This window comes from Cavia porcellus, unplaced genomic scaffold (assembly GCF_034190915.1).
Source record: "Cavia porcellus strain 051 isolate PalLab524CR breed Dunkin Hartley unplaced genomic scaffold, mCavPor4.1 scaffold_33, whole genome shotgun sequence".
Lineage (NCBI taxonomy): Eukaryota > Metazoa > Chordata > Mammalia > Rodentia > Caviidae > Cavia > Cavia porcellus.
In genome coordinates, this window is record NW_026947516.1 from 23478659 (window position 1) to 23495150 (window position 16492).

Consider the following 16492-nt stretch of genomic DNA (forward strand, 5'->3'; position numbering starts at 1 on the left):
GGCGGAGGTATTCAAAGAGGCACTGGGTCTTTGGTTCCTGCTTACGTCCCATCCTGAACAGTCGTGCCAGGACTGAGTCACTAGTAGACAGAACAATCATTGGGAATATCTCTGCAGTAACTCCTAATAGTACCCTAATAACGCTCATTTTGTATCAAGGCTCATTCTTCTTTGATGTTTTACTTCATGAAAGATTTTTATTTGTTCATTTACTTTTCTTTCTGAGTCAGGATCTTGCTATGTAGTTCGGGTTGGCCTTGAACTCACTATGTAGCCCAGGCTAGCTTCAAATTTACTGAGGTCCTCCTGCCTCAGCCTGCTGAGTGCTGGGATTACAGGGCTGTGCCACCACACCCAGTTTTCTGGCCTGAAGCAGTTTCTTTAAATTGCATTTTAAAAGTGGCTATCTATTTGTTAACAGCAAAGCATCTCAAGGTTTCCCAGCGCCATTTATTTTGCTCCTTGCAGGAAGCAGGGTGAGCTCAAGTGCTGTGGAGATAATGTGTCAACCTCAGCCCAGGCAGCAGCGCCAATCCCAGGGCTGCCTGCACTGCCCACTGTGGGTGTCTGAGCAGCACTAGGTATATAATTTTCAGGTCTATTACAAAATGAAAGTATTGGGCCCCCTGTTCAAAAGTTCTTAAGAATTTTGGATGATAACAGCAAATGATTAAACAAAGTGCCAGGTCCTTCTGAGCAGGAGGTCCTCCCTGGTGCTGAGCAGGGAGAAGCACTCCTGAGGCTTGTGGAAATCTACTGCCCTTGCAACGTACAAGGATAGGGACAACTATATTTCAGTGACCTGACTCCAGAGGAATGGCAAGCACTGGAGGAGATCTTACAAAGAAAGAAGAATTGTAGGCTGGCAAGGATGAAAGGGTAGAATACGGAACAAAACTCGGAGCCTAGACTCCAAGGAAGGAAGAAAATCATACAGGGCAACAAACAGGTGACCGCAGGTAAGGAAAACCTAAGGCAGTGCTGAAAAAGGATCCAGCTTGTGGAAGAGAATGAATGGTCAGTAGGAGACTTGCAAAGACTTTGCTAGGTTCTTGTAGGATGGGGAAGGACTCAGCAAAAACAGCCACTAAGACCCCTTGGGGGAGACATTAGTTTCACATCAAGGTTCTTTGTGCTTTTGTGGAGGCACATGAGTTCAGTGACCTAAATTTCATCTAGCCATCATAGCAATTCCTGAGGTCTCCAGAGGCGCAGAAGCATAGAGAAAGACGGAGGCATTCACCCAGGGATATTGTCAAGCCAATAAGGGATGGGTTGGGGCAGTGTTAGTCCACAGATATTTCTACTTTCTCTGGCCTCATCCTGCTGAATACCAGCTGCAATCTCAATGTTAGAACCGAGCGCAGTGGAAGGCTCTTCGTCTTGCCTGGAAGCACCAAAGCAATAGAGTCCTGCCAGAGGAGGAGCGCCCAAATCTGCAATTTCCCAGCCCAACCTTAACTAGTGTTATCGTCTTACAGTACTTGCTTCTCCTCCCTTCCTATCTTTCGTGGGAACCTAGATTAGTTAAATCCTCAAGGGCTTTCTATTGTGTCTTCAAACGCAAAGCAAATCCTTGCTAATAATAATGGCAATAATAATGCTAATAAGTTTTAGTGTAGCATTGTTGGAACAAGGTAAGCTGTACTTTTACATTACAAGGATGGCTCCCAGCCTTTTATTTCTTTGACTTGGCCAGAAAATAAAGAGGGGCCTTCGCTTGGGGGAAGGTGTGGGGGACGGGATGGGGTGGGCGCCCGGAAGCCGTGCAGCGCTGTGTCAACCTAAGGTGACCTAACGGATGGAGGGAGCGCCAGCCCGAGCCTTCGCGCAGGGCGCGGCCATTGGTGACGCACGCCTGGGAGCACAGCGCCCACATTTCCACCATTTGCCAGGCCTCACACCCGGCTCTCCAAGTTCGGGGCTGGAGGCGTCCCCGTTTCCTCCCTCCCGGAGGCGGGCCGTCCCCGCCCCCGAGTCCCGGGTCGTTCCTAGCGGCCCCGCCCACCCCCTACTCCTGGCCTCCCCCGGCGCAGCGCACTCCCCGCCGGCCGCAGCCTGACACGCCGCGCGGCCCCCAGTCTCCCGCGGCCGCCTCCCCCAGGCATGGCACAGGGCCTCGCCTCACTATGGCAGCAGCACGGCACAGCACGCTCGACTTCATGCTCGGCTCCAAAGGTGAGGGCGCCGACCGCCACCTGCCTGGCCATCCCCGCCGCCCGTGGCGGGCAGCTGAGGCCGGGGGCCCGGGATGGGGATGGGGGTGGGGTGGGGATGGGGGTGGGGTGGGAGCGGAGGGGCAGTGGAGGGGCGACGGGCTGAACAATGCGGGCGGCTCCCGGGCTGCCGCGCCAAGCGCGCCTCGGGGCCTCGTGCACCAGGCGACCAGGCGGAGGCCGCCCTACGCCCGCGCCGTGCCCTGTTCGCGCCGTGCCCCGTCCCGGCCGCAGTGCGGGGCCTTGCAGGGGCTGAGTCGGGTGTGCCTTGGCCGCGCCGCCGCTCCGGCCCGGGACCGCCCACCCGCGCTCCATGCGGGCATGCTCTTCGAGAGCCCCGCTGGGGGCTTCCTTTCAGGGTACCGGGCGCGGGCGGATCCTCCCTTGGGGCTGCGGTGCCCGAGTGTGCTGGAGCGGGCTAGGCGTGACCCGCGCGGCACGCCTGGCCGGGGGGTGGGGGGACGTGCGAGCTTCAGGGGCACCCTTGCCACCTTTTGCCGTGCATGCGGGCGGGTAAATTTCCCTTCTGCGCCGGGGGTTTCCCCTGGTGGGGCGCGCGGGCTGGCGAAGGACCTCAGCTGCCCAGCGCTTGCGGGGTTCTTAGCCACTGTGGGGGAGGCCGTGCCCCCGGAAAGGGACGAGGGACGGGAAAAGGAAGCGATTATTATTATTGGGGGTGGGAAGGGATGAGGTCCGCGCGCGGGAATTATAACTCCTCGGATCAGGGAGGCTCAGAAAACTGAGCCAGTCACAGCAGAATAGGCTGGGAAAGTCGGAATCTTGTGCAGGGCTTTTGGAGGGGAGGGGTGATTCACAGGTTTCTGTTCTCTGGGCTCCTCTAGCTTGCGAGCAGGAGGCGGGAGGGACTGCCTTTTGTGTGTGTGACCTTTAAACCTGTGACTTTGTGAACTTGAATCTGCCCTTTGCCTATGACCCACTTGGACTGTCTTTCTCCCAACTTGTGTTTTCACTGATCTCCAATTAGATGGGGTCAGCCTTATCTGTTACTGTTTTTCTTGGTGTTTTGAGACAGGATCTCACAGTGTAGTTCAGGCTGAACTTGAACTCACTAGGTAGCCCCGAACTCCTGGCGATCCTCCTGCCTCAGCTTCCAGCTCTGAGACTACAGGCATGCACCACCACGCCCCGCCCGGCTGTCTGTTACTGTTTAACTTTATTCCTGAGGACTCTGCATTTTACTCCTAAATCTAGAGGATCTTTTATGGCACAAAATTTAATAAAAAGAGGGCCTGGGGATTTAGCTCAGCGGCATAAGCGCCTGCCTTGCAAGCAGGCAGTCGTGAGTTCGATCCCTGGTACCGATAAAAACGAAAAAGAAAAAAAAATAATAATAAAAAGACTGACGATTTCAAGCACCGCCTGGGTTTGAGCACTGCTTTTTCGTTTTGCTTTGTTTCTTTCTTTCTTTCTTTCTTTTTTTTTTTTTTTTTTTTTTTTTGAGACAGGGTCGCGCTGTGTGTAGTGCAGGCAGACCTTGAACTCAATATGTAGCCCACATGAGCCACAAACTCATGTTGATCCTCTTGCCTCAGCATGCCAAGTGCTGGGATTACAGGCTTGCACCAAGACTGGTGAGAGAGATCTGCTTTTTCTGGTTGATTTTGCATTTAACCTTGTGTTTATTTTCCAACCTTTCCGAGTCTCATCTTCTCTACTCCTCACCCCCAAATAAATGAATTTAAAAAAGGACACTACATGTCATAAGGCTTTTACTGTTAAGGACATAGCTGTAAGCCCTAGGGTCATTAAGCAGCAGTGTATTTGGAGGTCTGAAATGACTTGAAAATGAAGCATCTTTTAGTTCCTGTATTTTAGGTGACCATGTAGGGAAAGACGACTGTTAGGGAGAATGTGGAGATAAAATGGTGCTCAGATAGTGGCGCCAAAAGCAGTATAAGATCATAAGGCTTTGCTGAGAATTTATCCTGCCAGCTTAAGGGCGGAATGGTTGGTTAATGGAGGTTTAGCACTCTAGTGGTGAGGAGGAGAAATTGTGAGTGGTTCGAGGTCATCCTCCAGTAAGGGTTAGTCTAGCCAGTATGCCTGCTGTTGTAAGCCCTGTGGGAACATTCACCTATGTTTATCCAGCATGAGTTTTCTTCTAGGCTTTTGAGAGAGTGAACTCAGCATAGATTCTGGCACTTTCTTCTGTCCTTGCCCAGAGTCTTTAATGGCTTTCAGTTGTTGCCTGAAATGATGGCTCACAGTGGGCTGCTTCTGTCCTGTCATTGTGCAAGTGGAGAATACCTTTCTCTTAACTGCAAAGAAAAAGCAAGAAATTTCCCTGCTGTTAGTTTACACTGGTGAGAGAGGTGGACAGAACCATGAACATGCATCCTGGAAGGGAGGAATCTGATTCAGGCTCCTTAACTGGCTCTTCTGGCCCCTTGGCAGATTTTAAGTTGACATTGTGTGGATATGACATATGAATGCACAAAAATTGAGGATAAACGGGTGTGTGCACACCTGTAAAACAGTATGGCAGGCACTTAAGAGTGAAGAGTCAAACACTAGGTGTTAATATTTTAATTCCTAGTCTTAATCAAGATAAGAAAACAGGGTGATGACAGGGTGAATTAACATTTAAAAAAAAGCATTGCATGGTAGGATGTTGGAATGTGTGCATCTGTGTCGGATCTTGAGTCCTTGCAAAAGTGTTCTAATTCTCACTGTATTCCCATACCTGTCATTTCATTTGGCGTGAAGCATGTCTCCTTCAGTGAATCCACACTTAGAAAATAAGGGCGTCTGATTAGCCCAGAATTTTTCTAAATTCTTTTCTCCTTTAATAATAGGTACTTAGTGAGAATTCTATGTGTGAGGTCTTCAAAAACATTTATTTTAATTGATGATAATGAGTCAAAAAGCTTTACTCTTGGCATGTGAGTATTGGATGTGACTCAAGAGTGAGTCAAATGCTTGTGGAGCCCGGATTCATGTTTTTTTTTTTTTTTTTCCCCATTTGTCAGTAATCCTTCTAATGCTGTAGTTCCATGATGTGATTTTAGTGGAATTACAGTAAACTCGAACCACTTAGTTATGTTATTGTTGTGATTGCATATAGCTCAATTAGCAAGACAAGCTAGCTGGTATTCCACAGCCATGAGGACAACAAGAACAATGGTAGGTAGGGACTGGTGATGCTATTTAGTGTTCTGGCTGATGAGATAACCCAAATATTCCCCCCTCCCGAAAAATCTCATCTTTGGTCATCTTGTAGGTGAAATATTAGACCCTGAGGACTTTTGAGCCCAGAAAACACTGTGAGATTTTTCAGTCTGAGGCTAACAAGAATAAATGTGACCCATGTTTCTGAAGTTTAGGTGTCTCCTCTGGGCTAGTGGCAGACACCAGCCTGTTCTTGGTATTAGAGACCAGGTGAGGTGCTAGATGTGCAAAGGTGAGTGAGCTGTCATCACCTTTGCTCTTTGGAGCAGACAGTGCCTGCCTGTCGCCTGTCAGTCGGCTCTGGAAAGGTCTAGCAGTCCTGATTTCTGTGTCAGCTTCTTCCACTGGGCTGGGCGTATCTTTGGAGACAAATATTGAAGTCTGTTTCCTGGACACAGACCCATTATATGGTAGGTGGTTGAGAAATGTTGATGAAATGGACCAAATTTGTGTTTTAGTGAAAATGGAATCGTTTCACATTCATCAGGGGTGCAGGCACTTACTTGCTTTCTGGAATTATGAGAATGGATCCTGAGTTTGGAAACATGTTTGAAGCCATTTGCTCTGTCCTTTGGGCCATTTATTATGATTTATATAGGAAGGTACAGTGACTTGTATCGCTCATGTTCTGAACTTATTTTCATAACAAATCAAGTTTTTTAGAATGTAATTTCCATAACAAATTAATAATAGAAAGCTGTTTGAGAAATAAGGATTTAGCAGAAAAGGTTTGGTGTAAGGGTTCCTTTGTGCTATTCTTCTGATCCTCATCAGGGAAGCCTTTGGATTGCTTTCTCAGGTTACTTAATACAATTTTCAAAATGCAACCTTCCCCCCGCCCGAATGTGCAGCACAGTAATATACGCTTCCTTATTAACACATTCTCTAACAGGATGTAACAGCAGGGCTAATAACTTACAATTTTAAAGTATGCTGATTAAAATCAGTATTTGAGTTGCAGTGCATGCGATAAGAACAATCCGTGATTTCATTGCTGATAATGGTAGAGAATAGTCAATAATATGTGGACTTTGGTACTGAAGCATAAGTTAATAAAATGCCACATTCATTTCAATTAGTGAAAATAGCATTGACTATTTTGCTGCTCAAGTTCACAGGCTCCTGACTTGGGACTCCTGGTCCCTTTGGAGTCCTTAGGCACCAAGTTTGCATCCCATGCCTGAGGGAAAGAACTGGGACTGCTTGTTCTGTTTTTTTTTTTTGTTTTTTTGTTTTTTTAATTCTTCCTTGGAGTAACTGCTGCTTCGGAATTGCCCCAAGGGTACTCAGTGCATAGGATTTTAGGTAATCCTCATAACAACTCTGTGGTAGGTTTTGTTATCCCCATTTTAAAGCTAAAGGAAACTGGGATAGTGGTCCATGCCTGTAATCTCTGTGATCCCAGCACTCTGGGAGGCTGAGGCTAGAGGATCACAAATTTGTACCTGGGCAATGCAGCAATTTAGTAAGATCCTTGCTAAAGAAAAAGAAAAGAATCACAAATTTGTACCTGGGCAACCTGGTGATTTAATAAGATCCTAGCTCAAGAAAAAAAGCCCAAAAAACAACTAAAAAAAGGGTTAGGAGTATTGCTCAGTGTGAACCCAGAGTATTATTACAGGAAAAAAATAAAAATAAATAGGGCCACTTAGATTTTTCATTCCTTAAGTGGTATATCTGGAATCCAAGGCCATTTTTATTTGACAATGCCTTTGCCTCTTCTACAGCTGTAGAGCCTTTTAGTTCAAGGCAGTAATTCTTACAGGGATGCCTTATTCCCCTCTCCCCTACCCTGTAGAGGACATTTGGCAATTTCTAAAGATACTTTTCTTTCTTGCAAATTTTTGTTTTTATTAGCACATGTTTGCAGTACATAATCATCACATTCATTGTATGAGGTGGTTCATTCATCGTGGGGAGTTCTTTGTACTTCCTTTCCTTCCTCTCCCCTTCCTCCCCACTCTCTCCATCTTTTGATTCCCTTTCCCATTTACAAAAGCTCTCTCTGTTTCCTACTGTGTGCCTTTTATTTTGCTTTTTAATTATGCTTTGGAAACATTTTTGGTTGTCCTACCTGGGGAGGTGCTGCTGGCCTCTAGCAGGTACAAGCCAAGAATTCTGCTAAACATCTTAATGCCCAGAATAGCACCTTTCCCCAGCATCGACTGCCCAAAATGGCAATAGCCTTGGAGAGTATTAATTGTTTAAGTTCTAATAAGGCATTTCAGCATTCTGGATGACAAATGGTCAGCAGAATTTCCTGAGTCCTTTTTAGAAGACCCTACACATAAGTTGTAAGGGAAAAGAATGGGTTCTATCTTCCTCCAGCATTTTACAAGTCCAGGGCTGGACCAGTGCTTCTTAGCCTTCCTCCCTGATTTCCTGACCACTCGGCCCATGCAACAAACTCCCATTTTCTTGTGTACTTGGTGAGCTGCTTACTGGTGGAAGCATAACTGTGTGTGTGGGTTTTTTTGTACCGGGTATCGAACTCATGACCTTGCACTTGCCTGGCAGGCACTTGTGCCCGGCTCCCTTTGTGTGTTTTAAACACCTCTCTAAAGTTTAAAACCTAAAAAACAAAACAAAACAAAAAAAAAACAGTTTTGGTTGCTTTTGCTTTTTTATTTTTCAAGAGTAGAAAGCTTTTTTCTCTTCTTCCTTCACCAGCATTCTCATCCCCTCTTCCCTTACACTTTATCCCCTATTGCCACAAACAAGTGCTCCCTAGATGGAGCCTTAGGGGGCTGATGCCTGGAAGTAGAGAAGGTCAAACAGGGTCCAGCTCTAGATTGAATGAGTCACATTCTTGAGGAAGTGGGTTCCTGAAATTTGCATTTTTAATCATCTTCCTCCCTGTAATTCTGGTGGTGATTAAAGCATGAGAGCTACTCTGTTAGATTCCTCATTAAAAAAAAAATTGTAGGCTGGGTGTGGTGGTACACGCCTGTAATCCTAGTACTCAGGAGGCTGAGGCAGGAGGATCAAGGCCAGTTTGAACTACATAGTGAAACTCTTGTCTCAGGAAGACAAAAACAAAACAAGACAAAACATCCACAAAGACGACAAAGAAAACGTGACAGAAATCTTTGGCATAGCCATCTCGTCTCAACCAGCAGTCAGCCCTCTCATTAAGTTCTGTTGTTTCTACCTGTTGAATGCTCTCAAATCCATTGCTCATCTATTTCCTGGTTTCAGTTGCTCGGCCACAGCCTTACCACTTGGGCAAAGTCTTATCACTTCCCTCATTTTAAAGCCCTCTTTGGGTTCCTGTTAGCCTGTGGATAAACTCTCAACTTTGCATCACTGTGTAGACCATCCTTTTCAACATAGCCTTCCTCTTCCCTGTCATATGCCTGAGTCTGTCCCTTGGTGTTTTGAGTGGCCTTGAGGCACCTGGACTCAGAATTGAATAGCTTTGGGGAGAGACGTCTGTGTTTTTTTTTTTTTTTTTTTTTTTTTTTTTGTGCTGGTCTCCTCCCTTACAGTAATTGTGCTTGAGAAATGTTTTATGGATTGCTTGGGGGAGGTCCCTGGTCAGGTCTGCCTTCCTCTGGCATGCCCTTTGGGTTTGTTGTGAGCTTTTTCTTTATTAAGCTCCCTTTCCCCAGCTCTGCAGAAGATCTTTAATTGCACTGATCCTGTTCCAGATGACTCCGGGCCGAATAATCTCCCAGCCCTGGGAATTTGTTTTGTTGGCTTACCATAAAAAAAAATCTTGTAAACCATAATGATTCTATTTAGAGAGCAGTGCCTACATTATGCATACTGTTTTCTTTAAACTGTCAGAGTTTAAGGAAAATCAGCAAATTGGTAGAGTTAGTTTGTCCTTTCTGTCAAACTCCCTCTTGTTCTCATTAGGTAGTTCTCTCTAGTTTCAAATGCTTAGGGAAGAAAGGATAGGCTGTTGAAATTGACTTCATGAGCAAGGCACTGGCAGCACGTAATGGAGGGAGAAGTGCTTTTTCAAGTTATTTGAAGCTCTGGCTGATCCATTAAGGAGCATGGTTTCTTAACGAATAACAAATAGACAATTTGTCTTGTGGCTTTTTTTTTTTTTGTTTTTGAGAGAAAGCTGGTTTGATTTTGGCAGTGGAGGAGTTACCAATTTGTATTTCTCATTGAATCCCCATTGTATATAGTTGAGATGGCTGCATTGGATTAGCAGTCACAGGCTGTAACTATGTACCTAGGAGATAAGACTCAAGCCTTATGGGACTTTGAGAGTTCTGGAAAAAAAAAAAAAGCTTTCCAAAGCTGGAAGATTTGGAATTAATGGACTTTATAATCTGAATTATTACCACTGTGGTTGTACTAACTTGACTATACTAGCCCTTCACAGGTAGAGATTAGTTATAAAATTATTGGTGTAGTGACATACACTTAGAATGCCAGCAACTCAGGAAGCTGAGGCATGAGGATCATGAGTTAAAGGCTAACCTGGGCAACATAGCCAGACTTGGTCTCAAAAAAAAAAAAAAAAAAAAAAAAAGGAAATTACTGTACCGTGGTTTGCTGTCTGTTTTAAAATGTATTCAGTAAAGCTGTATCAAATTGACTTATGGAGCCAATGTGATTCCAGCTGTTTTAATCCACCATTTCACTGCAGTTGTAACCCAAGCCTGCTGGTGTGTTCTGTGGCTCCAACCACCATTTCATGGTAGTTTAATTACAGGCTCAGTTCTTTTGAAAAGTTGGGAAACCTCCTCAATTGAATCTGCAAACCAAGTATGCAAACCATGCATACATGCCATTTTAAACCCTTACAACTAGGCACTTATCCAGATCCCAGGAAAAACAACTTTGTGGTCCTAAAGTGTGGCGGGCCTGGATTTCATGAAATGGATATTGTCATCTCTGTTCCTATAGGGGCCACTGAGGAAGTGGCACTGCTAGTGATCAGATGCAGTTAGGTGCTAAGCCCTAACCTGAAAAGGAGCTGAGAAGAGCCAGTAGCATAGTTTAGGTTCTTGAGTGGACTTGACTGGATAGTTTAACAGGCACCTTCATTCCTCCCCTCTCTATGAAGGCACCAATCATAGCAGAATCCCACACACTGTGCTGTTGGAGTGGAATGGGCAATAAAATGTTTGGAAGAATGTCAAATTAGCACTAATAGCAATACTTAGGACCAGGTACTTTGAAATCGTGCCAGTGGATAGATGCTCAGTTATAAAGAGGTGTGAATTAAACTTACTAAAAGATTTGGAAAGTTCTGCTGGCAAGAGGAGAAGTAGAAAATAATGGGTTGGCCTGTGATTTGAAGACTGGTCTATGTTATTTAAAGGACTTTCTTAGGTTGTTAAAGAGAATTCTTAAAGGATTGCTTGATTTTTAAGGTATCACTTAGGTGAATGCATTATATAACTATCTTTTTCCCTAGAAGGAAATTTCTCCAGTGAAACTCTTGAGCCATTTTGAGAATACTATTTTTTTTTTTTATCGGTACCAGGGATGGAACTCACGACCGCCTGCTTGAAAGGCAGGTGCTTATGCCGCTGAGCTAAATCCCCAGCCCGAGAATACTATTATTAATATGGAATTTTCTCTTGCAGGACTACAGATCACAAGAAGACAGTGTGACACGCTCCTGGCCATTCCAGGTTTTTCGGCCAGCCTTGGAGCATAGAGATCAATGTAGTTTTTCTCAATTTGGGTTCCACAAAGAGCCCCTTTGCTTAAGAGTATTTTTAGGACTAGTGCCTTGGAGCATGCTTTGGGAAGCAGTGATAGAGGTTTTGCAAATGGGATTTAACGTTGAATCTTCAGGCAGTGTAATGCTGAAGCTAAGCAGCCCAGTCCTGGGGTTTTGAGAAAGGGTCATGCGACTTTCTGTGCAAATGTTTGAAACTCCAGAGTGGAGTTTGTCTAGTTTGGAGAAGGCAGCCCAAGTGTTAGTGAGAGGAAAGAGCCTGCCCTCAACTCCCTTTGATATAAGGTTCAAGAGTATGATAGGAATTTTAAAAAAAGTTTGTGAATGTTAGAGCAGTTCCTGTGATTTTTTTTTTCTCCAAAAAAATAAAAAATTCTGGCTTTACTTGAAGAGGTGGCAGAAACTGTTCAAGCAGTGATTTGTACATTTTTCTTTTCACATGCAGTCATTTTGTGTTGTTTTTGAAAGTGTTCACTTCAGATCATGTACATGGGATAGGACAATATAAAAGGGAAACCCAGCTACAATCCGGTTAAAAGTGCATTCCTTCTTTGATTCGTGCAGATGGCTTATTCTTGTAGCATATATAGTGAAGAAAGGCAACACAATGTCTTGATTTCTTGATTAAAACCATTGGGTTTCTGAGGATCGTGGCATGTGCGTATAATACCGTCACTCAGAGAGCTGAGGCAAGAGAATTGCTGTGAGTTCAAAGCCACCCTTGGGCTCCATATTGTAGTGAGTTCAAGGCCATCTTGGAATATATAACAAGATCCCATCTCAAAAAACCTAAAAAATTGGTTTTGGAGCATAACTTGCTTGGGTTTGAATATTGGCTCCACCACTTACTGCGTGACCTTAAGCAAGTTTTTAACATCTCTGTCCCTTACTGAGCTTGCTGTATTTGGCTTACTTTGTTGAATAGCAGCCACGATAGCAGACATACTTGCCTTGTTACTCATTTTAGGAGGAAGTCATTCAGTCTTTTACCATTGAATAATAATTTGTTAGCTATGGGTGTTTTTGTGGATGCCCTCTGAAGAAGTTCTCTGTTTTCTTTTTTGGTCTTTTTTTTTTTTTAAAGAGAGTCTCAATATGTAGTTCAGGCTGGGTTTGGGCTTATTGTGTAGCCCAGGCTGGCCTCAAACTCACTGTGATCCTCCTGCCTCAGCCACGTGAATGCTGGGATTACGGGTGTGAATGCACCACCACTCTGAGCTGTTTTTCTGTCTTTATGTTGCATGAATGTTCACTTTTGATAAATATTTTTTCTGTTTCAAGTAAGATGATCGTGTGATTTTTCTTTAGCCTGTTAATATAGTAGATCAGACTGATTTATTTTTGAATATTAAACCAGTTTTACATACCTGAAATCAACCTTAGTCATGGTATGTAATTATTTTTCCTGCATGGCTGGATTGTATTTGTTAAGGATTTGTTAGAGGTTTTGTGTCTATATTCACAAGGGATATTAAATTGTAGTTTTCCTTTTTTGGGTTGTCTTTGGTTTTGGTATTAAGATAATGCTGGTTTCATGAAACTGAGAGTCCTTTTCTCTGCTATTTTCTGAATAGATTGTGAAAAACTGGCATAGTTTCAATGGTTACAGGGTTGTTCAGATCACCTATTCCATATTGGGTGAGTTGGGGTAGTTGGTGTTGATAAAGAAATCTGCCTATTAGCAGATTGTCACATTGTGTAGACCTGTTGTAGCATTTCCATTGTTATCTGTCTGTTGGATCTGTTTTTCCTCGTATTGGAAATCTGTGTCTTTTCTTTTTTCTTTGTCATTTTGCTAGTTCGAGTTTTTAGTTCATTGTTTTTTTTTCCTATAATTTTTCTATTTTCAGTTTTGTTGATTTTTGCTGTTATGCTTTTATTCTTCTTGGTTTGGGTTTATTTTTTTCTTTTTCTAGGTGCTTGAAGGGGAAACATAGGTTAGTGATCTGAGACTTTAAGATGAAGACTGGAACTTGGGCGTAGTGGAGCATGCCTGTAATTCCAGCACTCAGAACACTAAGGCAGGAGTATTGGCATGAGTTCAAGGCTAGCCTGGACTACGTAGAGAGATCTTATCTCAAGTAAATAAAACAAAAATAGATACTGATACTCTTAAATATTCTCATTCTCCAGTATGGGTTTATTTGCATTAGGTGCCAGGGTTACTTCCATGTATTCCTTAAGAAGCAGAAATTCCTAGTTATATAGGTTATTAGCCATATGTTTTTTAAATCCTAAATATTTAATAAGTTGTTAACTTAGTTCTTATAAATAGCATCTGGAAATTCAGGTTGTAAATTCCGAACAACTGAGTGTCCTTGTTGGTTAGGAATTTAGATCTGGAAAAGACCTAGGGATCATCATGTTGAAGCCTTTGGGCAAACTCCTGCTCAGCTGAAAGGTACTTGTCTGACTCCCAGCTAAGCATTTTTGGTGGATTGTAAGACAGACAGACACACAGAAGAGCTTGTGCCTGAGACTTGATTGGCTAGCATGGCCTGAGCACTGTGTGACCTTTTTACAGAAAGTTTGTCTGTTCCTGCCTTTAGACCAAGCAAGCAAGGGATGTTTGCTTGCTTCCCAGCCACTGGAAAGTTTTGAATTACAGATTCCCAGGCTCTCCATATGGCCTTTTTCTTGTCTGCAATCCATCAGAGCACATGGCCCTCTCCATGTCTGGCAGTTCTGACTTGGACGCTTTGTGCTAATCTCCTATGGCATTCATTGATCTCACACCTCTTAGGCTGGGAGTAATCTCCTTGGAGGCGTGTCCTAAAGGGGCCCACCTACTTGTGCACTTCGCTGATAGTGCTGGGGCTAAGCCAAAGGCACTGTGGAGGCACCTTCTCGGGGGCAGCTCCTCCTCTGTGTGATTTTTGCCATCACAAAGTTCCTAAAGTCCAAACTGTCTAATCTTTGCGCACACTTTTATTGTTGATTAAGTGTGGCGCTTATAGAAGCCCTTGAATTGTTTGTGGAAACACAAATGGCGGTAGATAGAACCTGGCTTGTAAAGGTTTTCTGCCTACTTGAGTGGTGGGAAGAAGGCTGGATGTTCATGATGTTGGTGAAGTCTTCAGAAAGTGGATTTTCTGGATAATGAAAGTGGCAATCCTGTATGTTGCACTTTCAGAAGAAAATCTTCTCCGCTTTGGGATGGAGCTGAAGGAAGCTGTTGCCTTTTAGCCTTGAATCTTTCTCACTGCTCTGTGATTTGGCCCTGAATGGTGGCTGGGGACTGTCTCCCATACCTCACAGGGGACTGTGATGTCAGTGTTGAACTAAGGTCAGGGCATAGCATTTGATTGGTCCAGATACATTTTTAAAAGTCTTTAGTCCTCTCACCTCCAACACTGCAACCCTGCCCTTGACATACCTTTGTCCTATTGCGTCCTCCTTCCTGTTGCTTAGTGACTTGACCAGCACACACCACCTTGCCTCCTGGCTTCGTTGTGAGGCCTGATCACTTTGCTAGTTCTGTGCCTTGGTTCTCTTCCACAGCCTGAGCCTGCATTTACTATTTTCTCTGAAAACATGTTCTTTAGGTTGAAGGGGTTGATGAAGCATTAAGGGATACCTTAGGCTGCTCAAGTGATTCCTTCCCACTCTGTTGAGTGGCCTAATTGTTCAGTGTCTCTTAACCACAAAATAATGGTATTTACTCTCCCCCACGCGAAAAGTACACTTTAGCCTGCTTATTTTCCAAATTGTGGTTAAATTCTCACATGGGTCTTGTCAGAGGGTGAAGAAAGGGGAGTTTGGGTCACTTCATAACTCTGGCCACATACTGTTCCCAGTGCCCGAGGAGGCAGCCAGGGAGGATCAAGGCCTGGGGATTATCGTTCTGCTTTTAAGGCTCATCTAGTTTCATGGAGGAAATGGACATAGTAGGAAGAGGGGCTGCAGAGCTTAATTAGTATTGTTTCCAAACCAAAGAGAGTTTAGGATTATGTGTCAGAAATTACATGTTTATAAGCCCTACTTCAATTTCATATGCAGATTGGTACACGAAAGACCTAGACTGATGTTATTTTAAAGGAGAGTGACGGGCTCCTGCCACTTTCCGGAAGGTGTTGGGGGTGAGTGACCAGAACTAGCCCTGCATGTCCATGGGAAATGCTCCTTTAACTCTTTCTGTTGTGGTGGGAATGGGAAGGCAGGGCAGTGAAATAATTAGCAACAAATTCTCATTATGCTATAACTTAATATATTGTGAGTTTGAGGAAATAGTCGTTGTGGCTGGTTGGTGCTCTATAAACATTCCCATCTGGCTTTAATACACATCTATAAAAAGAACTTGGGTGTTATTTTTGTGTTGGTTTTGCATGGTTGTTAATCCAACTTCAGTAGTTCTTTTTCCTTTCTTTTTTACAGTTAATTTTTCCTGGGTTGGTGGTTCTTCTTTATGAATATCAGAAACTATCCCCTAAAAGCAAGCTTTCCATCCAGATTGTTTTTCTGTTGTCTCATCTTTTTTTTTTTTTTATATCAGCACTTTGCTGCTGTGAAGAAACAGAGGCCTGAGCCTGGGGCTGCAGGCACTTGAGCGGCAGAAAAGTTGGCAGGAGCCTGATGCCAGCCTCCTCGCTGCATGTCTAGTGCCTGCATGGCACCTATACATAGGAGCCACTTAAGACACTTGCTCTTCACTGGTGGCTGGGGATGGTAAAGCTGACCACTCTTGTAGCCCCTTTATCTGAAACACATTGCCTCTGAATCTTCTTGGCAGGACCTTGTGGTAGAGGGAAGCAGGGCAGCCAGCTTCCAGAACTTTGTCTTGATTACTGCTAGGTAGGAATCTGAAGGCTCAGCTTGTTTGAGTTTTTTGGGGGGTGGGTGCTGTGGTATTGATTTATGATTCACATGCCATACAGTTCCTTTATTTCATGTTATGTAGTTTCATGTTATGTATGTTCACAGAATTGTGCAACCAACATTATGGTCAGTTTTAGGATATTTTCAGTGCCTCAAAAAGAAACCTTTACCCCTTAGCTCTTATTCTTATTTCTCCTGACTCGCCTCCGCCATTCATTCGTCCCAGCCTCTGGGAACCACTAATGTGTTTTCTGTCCCTTGGATGAGCCTTTTCCGGTCGTTTCATATAAATAAAATTGTACATTCTATGGTTGTTTGTGCCTGGCTTCTTTCTCCTAGCATCAGGTTTTCAGAGTCTGTTCGTGTTGAATGTAGTGCCTATCAGTACTTCTTTTGTGACTAAAGAGTAGTCCATGGTATACTTATAAATAACTTGATGGACATTTGGGTTATTTCTACTTTTTTGGCTATTCTGAATCATGCTGCTATAAATACTTGTGTTTGCTTGGGTTTTGTGTGATGAAATTAATCACTGTGCAGCTGTTGTAAAAAAGAACTGAATTTGGGAATTTGAAACCAGGCTGTTGAAGTAAAGCATGCCCAAGAAACACCTGCTAGA

The 16492-nt window shown here is 44.0% G+C and overlaps 1 protein-coding gene across 1 annotated transcript in view; it reads left to right on the forward strand.

Moving 5' to 3' along the window:
* The first annotated feature begins 2027 nt into the window (after nt 1–2027).
* The window catches only part of Sms (spermine synthase), a 48181-nt gene continuing 33716 nt past the window's right edge, over nt 2028–16492 (forward strand). The window contains exon 1 of the mRNA XM_063243057.1: nt 2028–2178. Within this exon, the coding sequence (XP_063099127.1) occupies nt 2130–2178 (49 nt within the window). The 5' untranslated portion in view covers nt 2028–2129. The remainder of the gene's footprint in view (nt 2179–16492) is intronic.